Source organism: Schistocerca cancellata, chromosome 8 (assembly GCF_023864275.1).
Source record: "Schistocerca cancellata isolate TAMUIC-IGC-003103 chromosome 8, iqSchCanc2.1, whole genome shotgun sequence".
NCBI lineage: Eukaryota > Metazoa > Arthropoda > Insecta > Orthoptera > Acrididae > Schistocerca > Schistocerca cancellata.
The window spans coordinates 328,175,445-328,190,748 of record NC_064633.1 but is presented as its reverse complement, the minus strand read 5'-3'; the positions used below and the strand labels follow the sequence as shown (position 1 = coordinate 328,190,748).

The 15,304-nt window shown below is 44.4% G+C and overlaps 1 protein-coding gene across 1 annotated transcript in view; it reads left to right on the top strand.

The window, feature by feature from the left end:
* LOC126094924 (actin-related protein 10) overlaps positions 1–15,304 on the top strand; it is a 56,318-nt gene that overhangs the window by 32,434 nt on the left and 8,580 nt on the right. The window contains exons 6-7 of the mRNA XM_049909570.1: positions 1,068–1,270; positions 3,403–3,604. Of these exons, the coding sequence (XP_049765527.1) occupies positions 1,068–1,270; positions 3,403–3,604 (405 nt within the window). The remainder of the gene's footprint in view (positions 1–1,067; positions 1,271–3,402; positions 3,605–15,304) is intronic.

Here is a 15,304-nt window from a genome sequence, read left to right as displayed (position 1 = left end):
CTAGTATAATTATTTGTATGCTGATTTAGTATAATTGTTTGCATGGTAGACGTTTGTTTATTGATTGTATCTGTTTTGGAAGTCTCTCCTAATTTGACCTACATAGAGTGGCTTTGTATGTATGACGTACTAGTTTGTAAATGCCCGATGGTGTTTATCTATCTGTTTGTTTATGTTGTGTCCATGTGTGTTGCACTTTGTTTTGCCCGCATCTCATGGTCGTGCGGTAGCGTTCTCACTTCCCACGCCCGGGTTCCCAGGTTCGATTCCCAGCGGGGTCAGGGATTTTCTCTGCCTCGTGATGGCTGGGTGTTGTGTGATGTCCTTAGGTTAGTTAGGTTTAAGTAGTTCTAAGTTCTAGGGGACTGATGACCTAAGATGTTAAGTCTCATAGTGCTGAGAGCCATTTTGAACCAAGAGCACTTTGTTTTGTGTTGTGAAAGCAATGTTAATGTTGTGTGAACTGAAAATGTTTGCTATTCTGTGGAATAGTTTGCCTAACTGTGTGTGTTTGGCACACTTGGTCTCTCCTGTAAACTGCAAAAGAGAACACTTGGTGTATCGATAATTGCAACTGACAATTTTAATGGTCATTCTTGAAATACATTTACTTCAGTACTGGTAGCTGATTAACGCTTAGACTTACTTGCATCTTTACAAAATTATTGTGGGTTTAACATAATCAGTTCAGTGAGAAACTGCGGCCTGAGTGTAAAACCACTGCTACCTGCAATTGCTCTAGTCTCATGAACTCACTTTGAAATCATAAAAGGTGACAACAGTAATACTTCTCTTTTAATTCAAAGGCTGATAGTGTTTCACTACTATGTAGGCATGACAGCAGGGGCTCTATTTTTGGTTCTGACAGTCACAAATTACTGAAGCCTGAATTAAAAGATAAGATTAAATGTTTCTATTATGTGTCTTTCAGGCATGCCAGTATTGGAACAGGATTGTCAAAAGTTTAAGTTACGTATAATGCATTGCATATTTATAAAAGTGCATTTTTGTACATTCAATTGTTGCATTAAAATTTTTTGATCACAATACTCTCTCTCTTCTTGCAGTTAGAACTTGCTTCGTGACAACACTGGAACGCTCTCAAAAGCTAAGTGAAGTAAAACCACCCCCTTCCGTGGATTACCCAGTGGCATGTGGACGCCATATAACAGTTCCTGGCAACTTGCGTGAAACTGCTTTTGAAGTTTTGTTTGAAGAGGATGGTGACCAGTTGTCTCTGTCCAATCTCATATTGGATGCTATACTGGAGGTCATTGTTCCCTTTAGCTTGAATTTTCACATCCTATAATTTTACATTAATACTATTTTTGTCGGCAATTTCCAATCATTTTTCTGTAATACTTCTATTAAACTAATGTTTAATGTGAAACAACACTTTTCTGGTAGTTTGTTACTTGAGATATTGAAAAACCTTGGTGCGTATCTGAAATGTCATGAAAACTGAATTGGACTAAGGAGTCATTCAGTCACAGCTAACACACATGAATTCATAGTTATTTCCTATCTGCATCTTCTATGTAACAGATACAAAAGTTTGTTTAACAGAACTATTTAATTTGAATTTATATGGCAAAAGTTATGATGGTAGTTCAAGAGTAAAGCTAAAGACATACTGTCTGAGCCTTAAGTGAAGAAAGTGTCCTCATGGCTTTACAAAGGACACATTCAGAAAAATCCATCTACCCAAATGGCATTCATATTGCAATGAATCATATGATTCCCAAATGAATTCAGATCACATGCAGAGAAACTAAAGCTTCTGCAGTAGTGAAGGCTTTTGTGAATGCATGTAAAAAAGAAATATTTGAAACTTTGGAAGCTCTTTGTTGAGAGAGACAGTGCCATTTTAGATTTAAACAAATGAACAACCCTTTAATCTGGGTGTGGCAAACTTCGATATTCTAACATAAAGTTCAGGTACATGTCTAGCCTAGAGAGACAGAGTACTTTTAAGCTTAGCTCAGTAAAGAGACTCCGTGTATCAAATTTTACTTTAAAGAAGCATAATATTCTTTTTCTGCTGAGCATAATCTCCTTTATAATTTGTACTGTTGAGTTAATGTTTGGAGTCAGTGTTGTCTGCTTCATAGTTTTTTTTCTGGTATTGTTTTTAAGATACACTTTCCTAAAAGATTTATGGTCTCTGATGCTGTCCTGAAAGGACTCCTAGATATGTAATTGACAGAAGAATTTTCTCAAGTGCTTCCATTCTCTGTAATCACCCTCATATTTGGCAAATGTGTCCACCAGACACAGTTAAACTGTACATACAGGACACTTTTTACACCCCCCCCCCCCCCCCCCCCCAAGCAGCATAAGAAAATAGTATTCTGTTGGGTGTGGACACTTTGAAGTTTACCACTATTCCATATTCACTGAATACACAAACAATGAACAATAAATGCGGAATCACACAGTCCAAGAGTTGTCCAGGTCTGAGGTGGCTGTTGTCACCCCAAGGCAGCCAGTGTAATATGCAGCTCATACAGAGCACCAACGAGAATTGCAGTTTTCGATGGAGTGCCTGCTTATATCGTGCAGGTCGGCCACAGGATGCTGCCAGGTGACACGGCGATCGCTTCAAGGGTGTGGCTCCTTTCCGCCATTTGTCTTATGGGGATCACTCACAGCTCGCAGTGCCATTGGCAGTGCAGGCCGCAAGTATGGATTGATTTTGGACTGTTGTGACAACTCCTCACTGTCTGTGTTGATTATGTCAGCAAACACATGGGATTGAATGGAAAGGAGCAGGCTAACAGGACAGTAAGAGAAGCCTCTAAAAAATGTGAGAATGAGCTACGGGAGGTACAAAGTAACAAACTGCAGTAGATTCAACCAGCAGTCATGTGGTGGTAGACAGTCCTTCAGTCATGCGGACTTAAAGAAGTGATTTTAATACATTTAAGACAGGCGACCTCCTTTGGCAAGATCATGAGGCATCTTTCCTTTATCATTTTATTTTTTTGTTATGATGAGAGGCCATTGTCTGACCTTGAGCTGACCTCAACAATTAGGAACGCGTGAAAGGGTTTTAAAAGTGGATGGGAGGAGGCTTTATGATGCGGTAATTGAATGAGTAGTTGTCAGTAATAAGAATATTTTAGGAGGTAGGTGTGTGTGTGTGTGTGTGTGTGTGTGTGTGTGTGTGTGTGTGTGTGTGTGTGTGTGTGTGTGTGTGAGCATTTTCTGTTATTAGGATATCACTATTTGATTGCCACAACTACCCAATCGCCAGTGAAATACCTGTATCATTCCAAAGACAAGTGCAAAATAGTATGTCTTACAATTTAATTAGTTCTAAGATGACTGTTGAAAAAGCATCTAATTTTGCTGTGAAGTGCTATGAATAATTCATTACAATAATTGTTCAATTTTAAACAGTGTGCAACAGATGCTCGTCGGCCACTAGCAGAAAATATTTTCATTGTTGGTGGGACAGCAATGGTACCTGGCCTCCGTGCCAGGTTACGGGATGAAATGAGACAGCTTTTGGGTTTGGAGCGTTATGCCAGTAAGCTTTCATTGCCAAATCTGAAATTTCACAGAGCCCCTGCCAAAGAAAATTATGCTGCATGGCTTGGAGGTGAGTCTCTTGCAAGAAAGTTTTTAGTTATCAAGTAGTAAGGAAAAATTATAACTTTGCAACTGAATTAACTGTAAGTAATGTAATAAATTTCTCTACAAAGGTTGCCAAATTTTAGACATAACTGGTTATCATTAAACATCATGTTGAATCAACTATCAAAAGCTTTATATGCAATGAATAATCGTAATTCCTTTTTCAAAATCTAAGAATAACAGGGCATCTGCACTTACTGCTATTATGGTGATCAATGACAGACTTTGGTCTGTGACTATGTTACGCATGCATAAAGAAAATGTGACTGTTGATGAGTTCTGAAACAAAATCTTTGTATTCATTATGTTATAATAGAAACTGTTTATTAATTGTGATTTCTCTATACAACAGTTTTGTTCACAATATAACAATCCAGACAAGAAGAGGACATAGGGCAATATCAATTGACAATTTATTTCTAAATCATCTATTTTTCTTGATAATGAATGATAATGATGATAATGGCAGCAATAAAGCATCCCCATCAGTTAGGTTCAGCTAAGAAAGAAACATACAGTTTTACATATGCATAAGTGCTAATCCAGTTACACAATTCAGAGAAAATTTATGAGATGAATAATGGGAAGTAGTTTATCAAGGACATGTGATGAATGAGGAATTTCTGTATTTTTTCTCAAATATAAAGTATTACAAGAAGATAAGTGAGAAATTTCATATTCACTCTTAAATATAAAATACTACAAAAAGATAGATGAGAAATTTTATAACACAGAGATAGAGGGGCTGGCCAGTACTTACCTCAGCTCAGTACAGCCGATAGATACACATAAAACAGAACCGAAAATTACATTCCTAGCTTTCGGAACAAATGTTCCTTCATCAGGGAGGAGAGAGGGGAAAGAAAGGGAAGAAGGGAAAGGAGATTCAGTTACTCACAACCCAGGCTATGAAGCAACAGGGAAAGGAAAATAGGGAGGGTAGCAAGGATGGAGGCATGGTTGTCAGAGGGAAGCCAAAGATATTCTACTGTAAGTACTGTGCCAGCTTCAAACCAAAGAGGATGCATACAGAAGTAAAGAGGTATATAGTATAAAGATAATCACAACTATGTAGGATGAAAAGATGCGTGAATGGCTAAAGAGGAAAGGGAAAGAGGAGAAGACTGAAGAGTAAATGGGAGTGAGGTTGTTTAACGTAGGTTCAGTCCAGGGGGATGGCGGGATGAAAGGATGTGTTGGAGTGCAAGTTCCCATCTCCGCAGTTCAGAGGGACTGGTGTTGGGTGGGAGAAGCCAAATGGCACATATGGTGTAGCAGGTTCCTAGGTCCCTAGAATTATGCTGGAGGGCATGCTCTGCTACTGGGTATTGGGCATCTCCTAGGCGGACAGTTCGTCTGTGTCCGTTCATGCGCTCAGCCAGTTTAGTTGTTGTCATGCCGATGTAAAAGGCTGTGCAGTGCAGGCATGTCAGTTGATAAATGACATGTGTAGTTTCACACGTGGCCCTGCCTTGAATTGTGTATGTTTTACCAGTAGTGGGGCTGGAGTAGGTGGTTGTGGGGGGATGCATGGGGCAGGTTTTGCAGCGGCGTCGGTTACAGGGGTAGGAACCGCTGGGTAGAGAAGGTGGTCTGGGAATATTGTAGGGTTTAACAAGGATGTTACGGAGGTTAGGGGGGCGACGAAAGGCAACTCTGGGTGGTGTGGGGAGAATTTTGTCAAGGGATGATCTCATTTCAGGGGTTGACTTGAGAAAGTCATATCCCTGGCGGAGTAATTTGTTGATGTTTTCGAGGCCAGGATAATATTGGGTGACGAGGGGGATGCTTCTGTGTGGTCTGGGGGTAGGAACATTGTTGTTGGACGGGGAGGAATGTATTGCTTGGGAGATCTGTTTGTGGACAAGGTCTCCAGGATAGTTGCGGGAGAGGAAAGCACTGGTCAGGTTACTGGTGTAATTGTTGAGGGATTCATCACTGGAGCAGATGTGTTTGCCACGAATACCTAGGCTGTAGGGAAGGGAGCGTTTGATGTGGAATGGATGGCAGCTATCAAAGTGAAGGTACTGTTGTTTGTTTGTGGGTTTGATATGGACAGAGGTGTGGATGTGAGCTTCAACAAGACGAAGGTCAACATCCAGGAAGGTGGCTTGGGTTTTGGAGAAGGACCAGGTAAAATTCAGATTCGAAAAGGAGTTGAGGTTATGGAGGAAATTAAGGAGTGTTTCTTCACCATGAGTCCAGACCACAAAGATGTCATCTATAAACCTATACCAGGCCAGGGGAAGCAGCTGTTGGGTCTTCAGGAAAGCCTCCTCCATGCGGCCCATGAAGAGGTTGGCATAGGACGGAGCCATCCTGGTTCCCATGGCCGTTCCCCTGATTTGTTTGTAGGTCTGGCCTTCAAAAGTGAAGTAGTTATGGGTGAGGATGAAGTTGGTAAGTGTGATAAGGAACGAGGTTGTTGGAAGATCCTCGGGTGGGCGTTGGGAGAGGTAGTGCTCAAGGGCAGAGAGACCATGGGTTTGTGGGATGTTTGTGTAAAGGGATGTAGCATCTATGGTGACAAGAAAGGTTTCAGGTGGGAGAGGAGTGGGAATGGATTTGAGGCGTTCTAGGAAGTGGTTTGTGTCTTTGATGTAGGATGGGAGTCTGCGGGTGATAGGTTGGAGGTGCTGGTCTACCAGAGCTGAGATACGTTCGGTTGGGGCTTTGAAGCCTGCTACAATGGGATGGCCAGGATGGTTCTCTTTGTGGATTTTGGGTAATAGGTAGAAGGTAGGAGTACGTGGCTCAGGTGGAATGAGTAAGTCTATGGAAGCCGTTGTGAGGCCTTGTGAGTAGACCTTGGATTTTTAGGATTTTTTGCAGCTCAGTCTGGATGGAGGGAATGGGATCCTGGGTAACAGCTTTGTAGGTTGAGGTGTCGGAGAGTTGACGCAGTCCTTCTGCCACGTACTCCACACGGTCAAGTACGACAGTTGTGGAGCCTTTATCCGCCGGGAGGATGACAATAGAGCGGTCTATTTTCAGCTCCTTAATGGCACGGGATTCAGCTGGGGTGATGTTGGGGGTTGTCGGGATGTTCTTCAAGAAGGACTGGGAGGCAACACTGGATGTGAGGAATTCCTGAAATGTCTGCAATGGATGGTTTTGGGGGAGGGGAGGAGGATCCCTTTGGGAAGGCAGTCGGAACTGTTCTAGACAGGGTTCAACACTGGGTCTAGTATTTGGGGGCTGTGTTTGGGTAGTGAAGTGATATTTCCAGTTGAGGTTCCGGGTGAATGAGAGGAGATCTTTAACCAGGCCAGTGTGGTTGAATTTAGGCGTGGGGCTAAAGGTTAAGCCTTTTGATAGAACAGATGTCTCTGGAGGAGAGAGGGATCTGGATGAGAGGTTTAGGACTGAATTGGGACTAGTGATATGTGGCATTTGACTGTGGTTATAATTGAGATTTGGTCTGTGTGGGGTATGTGCTGGGATGGGGAGATTGAGTAGGGTGGCTAGGCTAGGTTTGTTGGCTATGAAGGGGGTTTGTTGAAGGTTCTGTTGTGGTTGGTGTTTGTGAGGGATAGGGAGAGGGACCCCACTTCTTAGGTGTTGCACTAGCACTGTGGATAGTTTTTTCAGGTGGTGTGTGGCATGGAACTCAAGTTTGCAGCTGGCTTCTAGGATGATGTTCCTGAGTGTGTTCTCCAAGCAAGGGTTTGAGAGGCGAAGGACTTTGAAGAGAGATAGGAGCTGTTGGGAGTGGTGGTTACATGAAGTAGTGTAGAGATTCAGGACAAGTTGGGTAAGGGCTAAGGATTGAAGGTTCTGGAAGTCCAGGAGAGACTGGTGGAAGGAGGAATTGCACCCAGAGATGGGAACTTTTAAGGTAAGCCCTTTAGGGATAATTCCAAAGGTTAAGCAGGACCGGAGGAAAAGTATGTGGGATTGCAGTTTGGCTACGGTGAATGCATGTTTTCGGAATGAATGTAAATAATGTGGTATAGGATTAGGGTACATAGTGGGTAACTGGTGGGTAGGGAAATTAAATAACTAAAGTTGAAATAGTAATCATAAGAAGGAATAAAACGGGGAGGGAAGGACGAGAAAGAAAGAAATTTTGTTGGTAATGTTCAATACCAAAGGAAGACCACTAAATAAGAAAAATACGGAAATATTTGACCAGACCAAGCAAGTATGTCCAGATCAGGGGTAAAGAACACACGTTGCTCAAAAATGGAGATCGCGCGTGCCGCAAAAAAGATCGCGCGTGCCGCAACAAAGATCGCGAGTGCCACAAAAAAGATCGCGGGTGGCGCAGAAATGTCCCAATATATTTCCTTGTGGCAGAGGAAGATAGCCAATGGCACAAAAATATCGCTAGAAACAAGAAATCGACGGAAATGGATTATACTGGTAGGTGTGGAAGAGATTGTTGGCAGTGATTGTTGGCTGGGAAACAGCGAATAACGAACGTTAAAACTATGGAATGTTGAATAAATAAATCAATAAATAAAAAAGAGAAGAGGACTATAAACGGAACAAGATAATAGGAGGAAGATGAAACCAGCACAGTTGGTGACGAAAATATATATTTATGTATATATAAAACACTGAAGAAGAGAAAGTGTTAAGATGACAGACGTAAGTGATAGCTAACAAAAGGGACAAAACAATGAAGGATGTGGACCATATAGGTGATCTAAATGATTAATGGAAAATCTCATATAAAGATGTGAAACAAATACTAACAAAGAGCTAGAGGGGCTGGCCAGTACTTACCTCAGCTCAGTACAGCCGATAGATACACATAAAACAGAACCGAAAATTACATTCCTAGCTTTCGGAACAAATGTTCCTTCATCAGGGAGGAGAGAGGGGAAAGAAAGGGAAGAAGGGAAAGGAGATTCAGTTACTCACAACCCAGGCTATGAAGCAACAGGGAAAGGAAAATAGGGAGGGTAGCAAGGATGGAGGCATGGTTGTCAGAGGGAAGCCAAAGATATTCTACTGTAAGTACTGTGCCAGCTTCAAACCAAAGAGGATGCATACAGAAGTAAAGAGGTATATAGTATAAAGATAATCACAACTATGTAGGATGAAAAGATGCGTGAATGGCTAAAGAGGAAAGGGAAAGAGGAGAAGACTGAAGAGTAAATGGGAGTGAGGTTGTTTAACGTAGGTTCAGTCCAGGGGGATGGCGGGATGAAAGGATGTGTTGGAGTGCAAGTTCCCATCTCCGCAGTTCAGAGGGACTGGTGTTGGGTGGGAGAAGCCAAATGGCACATATGGTGTAGCAGGTTCCTAGGTCCCTAGAATTATGCTGGAGGGCATGCTCCGCTACTGGGTATTGGGCATCTCCTAGGCGGACAGTTCGTCTGTGTCCGTTCATGCGCTCAGCCAGTTTAGTTGTTGTCATGCCGATGTAAAAGGCTGTGCAGTGCAGGCATGTCAGTTGATAAATGACATGTGTAGTTTCACACGTGGCCCTGCCTTGAATTGTGTATGTTTTACCAGTAGTGGGGCTGGAGTAGGTGGTTGTGGGGGGATGCATGGGGCAGGTTTTGCAGCGGCGTCGGTTACAGGGGTAGGAACCGCTGGGTAGAGAAGGTGGTCTGGGAATATTGTAGGGTTTAACAAGGATGTTACGGAGGTTAGGGGGGCGACGAAAGGCAACTCTGGGTGGTGTGGGGAGAATTTTGTCAAGGGATGATCTCATTTCAGGGGTTGACTTGAGAAAGTCATATCCCTGGCGGAGTAATTTGTTGATGTTTTCGAGGCCAGGATAATATTGGGTGACGAGGGGGATGCTTCTGTGTGGTCTGGGGGTAGGAACATTGTTGTTGGACGGGGAGGAATGTATTGCTTGGGAGATCTGTTTGTGGACAAGGTCTCCAGGATAGTTGCGGGAGAGGAAAGCACTGGTCAGGTTACTGGTGTAATTGTTGAGGGATTCATCACTGGAGCAGATGTGTTTGCCACGAATACCTAGGCTGTAGGGAAGGGAGCGTTTGATGTGGAATGGATGGCAGCTATCAAAGTGAAGGTACTGTTGTTTGTTTGTGGGTTTGATATGGACAGAGGTGTGGATGTGAGCTTCAACAAGACGAAGGTCAACATCCAGGAAGGTGGCTTGGGTTTTGGAGAAGGACCAGGTAAAATTCAGATTCGAAAAGGAGTTGAGGTTATGGAGGAAATTAAGGAGTGTTTCTTCACCATGAGTCCAGACCACAAAGATGTCATCTATAAACCTATACCAGGCCAGGGGAAGCAGCTGTTGGGTCTTCAGGAAAGCCTCCTCCATGCGGCCCATGAAGAGGTTGGCATAGGACGGAGCCATCCTGGTTCCCATGGCCGTTCCCCTGATTTGTTTGTAGGTCTGGCCTTCAAAAGTGAAGTAGTTATGGGTGAGGATGAAGTTGGTAAGTGTGATAAGGAACGAGGTTGTTGGAAGATCCTCGGGTGGGCGTTGGGAGAGGTAGTGCTCAAGGGCAGAGAGACCATGGGTTTGTGGGATGTTTGTGTAAAGGGATGTAGCATCTATGGTGACAAGAAAGGTTTCAGGTGGGAGAGGAGTGGGAATGGATTTGAGGCGTTCTAGGAAGTGGTTTGTGTCTTTGATGTAGGATGGGAGTCTGCGGGTGATAGGTTGGAGGTGCTGGTCTACCAGAGCTGAGATACGTTCGGTTGGGGCTTTGAAGCCTGCTACAATGGGATGGCCAGGATGGTTCTCTTTGTGGATTTTGGGTAATAGGTAGAAGGTAGGAGTACGTGGCTCAGGTGGAATGAGTAAGTCTATGGAAGCCGTTGTGAGGCCTTGTGAGTAGACCTTGGATTTTTAGGATTTTTTGCAGCTCAGTCTGGATGGAGGGAATGGGATCCTGGGTAACAGCTTTGTAGGTTGAGGTGTCGGAGAGTTGACGCAGTCCTTCTGCCACGTACTCCACACGGTCAAGTACGACAGTTGTGGAGCCTTTATCCGCCGGGAGGATGACAATAGAGCGGTCTATTTTCAGCTCCTTAATGGCACGGGATTCAGCTGGGGTGATGTTGGGGGTTGTCGGGATGTTCTTCAAGAAGGACTGGGAGGCAACACTGGATGTGAGGAATTCCTGAAATGTCTGCAAGGGATGGTTTTGGGGGAGGGGAGGAGGATCCCTTTGGGAAGGCAGTCGGAACTGTTCTAGACAGGGTTCAACACTGGGTCTAGTATTTGGGGGCTGTGTTTGGGTAGTGAAGTGATATTTCCAGTTGAGGTTCCGGGTGAATGAGAGGAGATCTTTAACCAGGCCAGTGTGGTTGAATTTAGGCGTGGGGCTAAAGGTTAAGCCTTTTGATAGAACAGATGTCTCTGGAGGAGAGAGGGATCTGGATGAGAGGTTTAGGACTGAATTGGGACTAGTGATATGTGGCATTTGACTGTGGTTATAATTGAGATTTGGTCTGTGTGGGGTATGTGCTGGGATGGGGAGATTGAGTAGGGTGGCTAGGCTAGGTTTGTTGGCTATGAAGGGGGTTTGTTGAAGGTTCTGTTGTGGTTGGTGTTTGTGAGGGATAGGGAGAGGGACCCCACTTCTTAGGTGTTGCACTAGCACTGTGGATAGTTTTTTCAGGTGGTGTGTGGCATGGAACTCAAGTTTGCAGCTGGCTTCTAGGATGATGTTCCTGAGTGTGTTCTCCAAGCAAGGGTTTGAGAGGCGAAGGACTTTGAAGAGAGATAGGAGCTGTTGGGAGTGGTGGTTACATGAAGTAGTGTAGAGATTCAGGACAAGTTGGGTAAGGGCTAAGGATTGAAGGTTCTGGAAGTCCAGGAGAGACTGGTGGAAGGAGGAATTGCACCCAGAGATGGGAACTTTTAAGGTAAGCCCTTTAGGGATAATTCCAAAGGTTAAGCAGGACCGGAGGAAAAGTATGTGGGATTGCAGTTTGGCTACGGTGAATGCTTGTTTTCGGAATGAATGTAGATAATGTGGTATAGGATTAGGGTACATAGTGGGTAACTGGTGGGTAGGGAAATTAAATAACTAAAGTTGAAATAGTAATCATAAGAAGGAATAAAACGGGGAGGGAAGGACGAGAAAGAAAGAAATTTTGTTGGTAATGTTCAATACCAAAGGAAGACCACTAAATAAGAAAAATACGGAAATATTTGACCAGACCAAGCAAGTATGTCCAGATCAGGGGTAAAGAACACACGTTGCTCAAAAATGGAGATCGCGCGTGCCGCAAAAAAGATCGCGCGTGCCGCAACAAAGATCGCGAGTGCCACAAAAAAGATCGCGGGTGGCGCAGAAATGTCCCAATATATTTCCTTGTGGCAGAGGAAGATAGCCAATGGCACAAAAATATCGCTAGAAACAAGAAATCGACGGAAATGGATTATACTGGTAGGTGTGGAAGAGATTGTTGGCAGTGATTGTTGGCTGGGAAACAGCGAATAACGAACGTTAAAACTATGGAATGTTGAATAAATAAATCAATAAATAAAAAAGAGAAGAGGACTATAAACGGAACAAGATAATAGGAGGAAGATGAAACCAGCACAGTTAGTGACGAAAATATATATTTATGTATATATAAAACACTGAAGAAGAGAAAGTGTTAAGATGACAGACGTAAGTGATAGCTAACAAAAGGGACAAAACAATGAAGGATGTGGACCATATAGGTGATCTAAATGATTAATGGAAAATCTCATATAAAGATGTGAAACAAATACTAACAAAGAGCTAGAGGGGCTGGCCAGTACTTACCTCAGCTCAGTACAGCCGATAGATACACATAAAACAGAACCGAAAATTACATTCCTAGCTTTCGGAACAAATGTTCCTTCATCAGGGAGGAGAGAGGGGAAAGAAAGGGAAGAAGGGAAAGGAGATTCAGTTACTCACAACCCAGGCTATGAAGCAACAGGGAAAGGAAAATAGGGAGGGTAGCAAGGATGGAGGCATGGTTGTCAGAGGGAAGCCAAAGATATTCTACTGTAAGTACTGTGCCAGCTTCAAACCAAAGAGGATGCATACAGAATTAAAGAGGTATATAGTATAAAGATAATCACAACTATGTAGGATGAAAAGATGCGTGAATGGCTAAAGAGGAAAGGGAAAGAGGAGAAGACTGAAGAGTAAATGGGAGTGAGGTTGTTTAACGTAGGTTCAGTCCAGGGGGATGGCGGGATGAAAGGATGTGTTGGAGTGCAAGTTCCCATCTCCGCAGTTCAGAGGGACTGGTGTTGGGTGGGAGAAGCCAAATGGCACATACGGTGTAGCAGGTTCCTAGGTCCCTAGAATTATGCTGGAGGGCATGCTCCGCTACTGGGTATTGGGCATCTCCTAGGCGGACAGTTCGTCTGTGTCCGTTCATGCGCTCAGCCAGTTTAGTTGTTGTCATGCCGATGTAAAAGGCTGTGCATTGCAGGCATGTCAGTTAATAAATGACATGTGTAGTTTCACACGTGGCCCTGCCTTGAATTGTGTATGTTTTACCAGTAGCGGGGCTGGAGTAGGTGGTTGTGGGGGGATGCATGGGGCAGGTTTTGCAGCGGGGTCGCTTACAGGGGTAGGAACCGCTGGGTAGAGAAGGTGGTCTGGGAATATTGTAGGGTTTAACAAGGATGTTACGGAGGTTAGGGGGGCGACGAAAGGCAACTCTGGGTGGTGTGGGGAGAATTTTGTCAAGGGATGATCTCATTTCAGGGGTTGACTTGAGAAAGTCATATCCCTGGCAGAGTAATTTGTTGATGTTTTCGAGGCCAGGATAATATTGGGTGACAAGGGGGATGCTTCTGTGTGGTCTGGGGGTAGGAACATTGTTGTTGGACGGGGAGGAATGTATTGCTTGGGAGATCTGTTTGTGGACAAGGTCTGCAGGATAGTTGCGGGAGAGGAAAGCACTGGTCAGGTTACTGGTGTAATTGTTGTTGTTGTTGTTGTTGTTGTTGTTGTTCAACAAACCCCCCTCATAGCCAACAAACCTAGCCTAGCCACCCTACTCAATCTCCCCATCCCAGCACATACCCCACACAGACCAAATCTCAATTATAACCACAGTCAAATGCCACATATCACTAGTCCCAATTCAGTCCTAAACCTCTCATCCAGATCCCTCTCTCCTCCAGAGACATCTGTTCTATCAAAAGGCTTAACCTTTAGCCCCACGCCTAAATTCAACCACACTGGCCTGGTTAAAGATCTCCTCTCATTCACCCGGAACCTCAACTGGAAATATCACTTCACTACCCAAACACAGCCCCCAAATACTAGACCCAGTGTTGAACCCTGTCTAGAACAGTTCCGACTGCCTTCCCAAAGGGATCCACCTCCCCTCCCCCAAAACCATCCCTTGCAGACATTTCAGGAATTCCTCACATCCAGTGTTGCCCCCCAGTCCTTCTTGAAGAACATCCCGACAACCCCCAACATCACCCCAGCTGAATCCCGTGCCATTAAGGAGCTGAAAATAGACCGCTCTATTGTCATCCTCCTGGCGGATAAAGGCTCCACAACTGTCGTACTTGACCGTGTGGAGTACGTGGCAGAAGGACTGCGTCAACTCTCCGACACCTCAACCTACAAAGCTGTTACCCAGGATCCCATTCCCTCCATCCAGACTGAGCTGCAAAAAATCCTAAAAATCCAAGGTCCCTCACAAGGCCTCACAACGGCTTCCATAGACTTACTCATTCCACCTGAGTCACGTACTCCTACCTTCTACCTATTACCCAAAATCCACAAAGAGAACCATCCTGGCCATCCCATTGTAGCAGGCTTCAAAGCCCCAACCGAACGTATCTCAGCTCTGGTAGACCAGCACCTCCAACCTATCACCCGCAGACTCCCATCCTACATCAAAGACACAAACCACTTCCTAGAACGCCTCAAATCCATTCCCACTCCTCTCCCACCTGAAACCTTTCTTGTCACCATAGATGCTACATCCCTTTACACAAACATCCCACATACCCATGGTCTCTCTGCCCTTGAGCACTACCTCTCCCAACGCCCACCCGAAGATCTTCCAACAACCTCATTCCTTATCACACTTACCAACTTCATCCTCACCCATAACTACTTCACTTTTGAAGGCCAGACCTACAAACAAATCAGGGGAACGGCCATGGGAACCAGGATGGCTCCGTCCTATGCCAACCTCTTCATGGGCCGCATGGAGGAGGCTTTCCTGAAGACCCAACAGCTGCTTCCCCTGGCCTGGTATAGGTTTATAGATGACATCTTTGTGGTCTGGACTCATGGTGAAGAAACACTCCTTAATTTCCTCCATAACCTCAACTCCTTTTCGAATCTGAATTTCACCTGGTCCTTCTCCAAAACCCAAGCCACCTTCCTGGATGTTGACCTTCGTCTTGTTGAAGCTCACATCCACACCTCTGTCCATATCAAACCCACAAACAAACAACAGTACCTTCACTTTGATAGCTGCCATCCATTCCACATCAAACGCTCCCTTCCCTACAGCCTAGGTATTCGTGGCAAACACATCTGCTCCAGTGATGAATCCCTCAACAATTACACCAGTAACCTGACCAGTGCTTTCCTCTCCCGCAACTATCCTGGAGACCTTGTCCACAAACAGATCTCCCAAGCAATACATTCCTCCCCGTCCAACAACAATGTTCCTACCCCCAGACCACACAGAAGCATCCCCCTTGTCACCCAATATTATCCTGGCCTTGAAAACATCAACAAATTACTCCGCC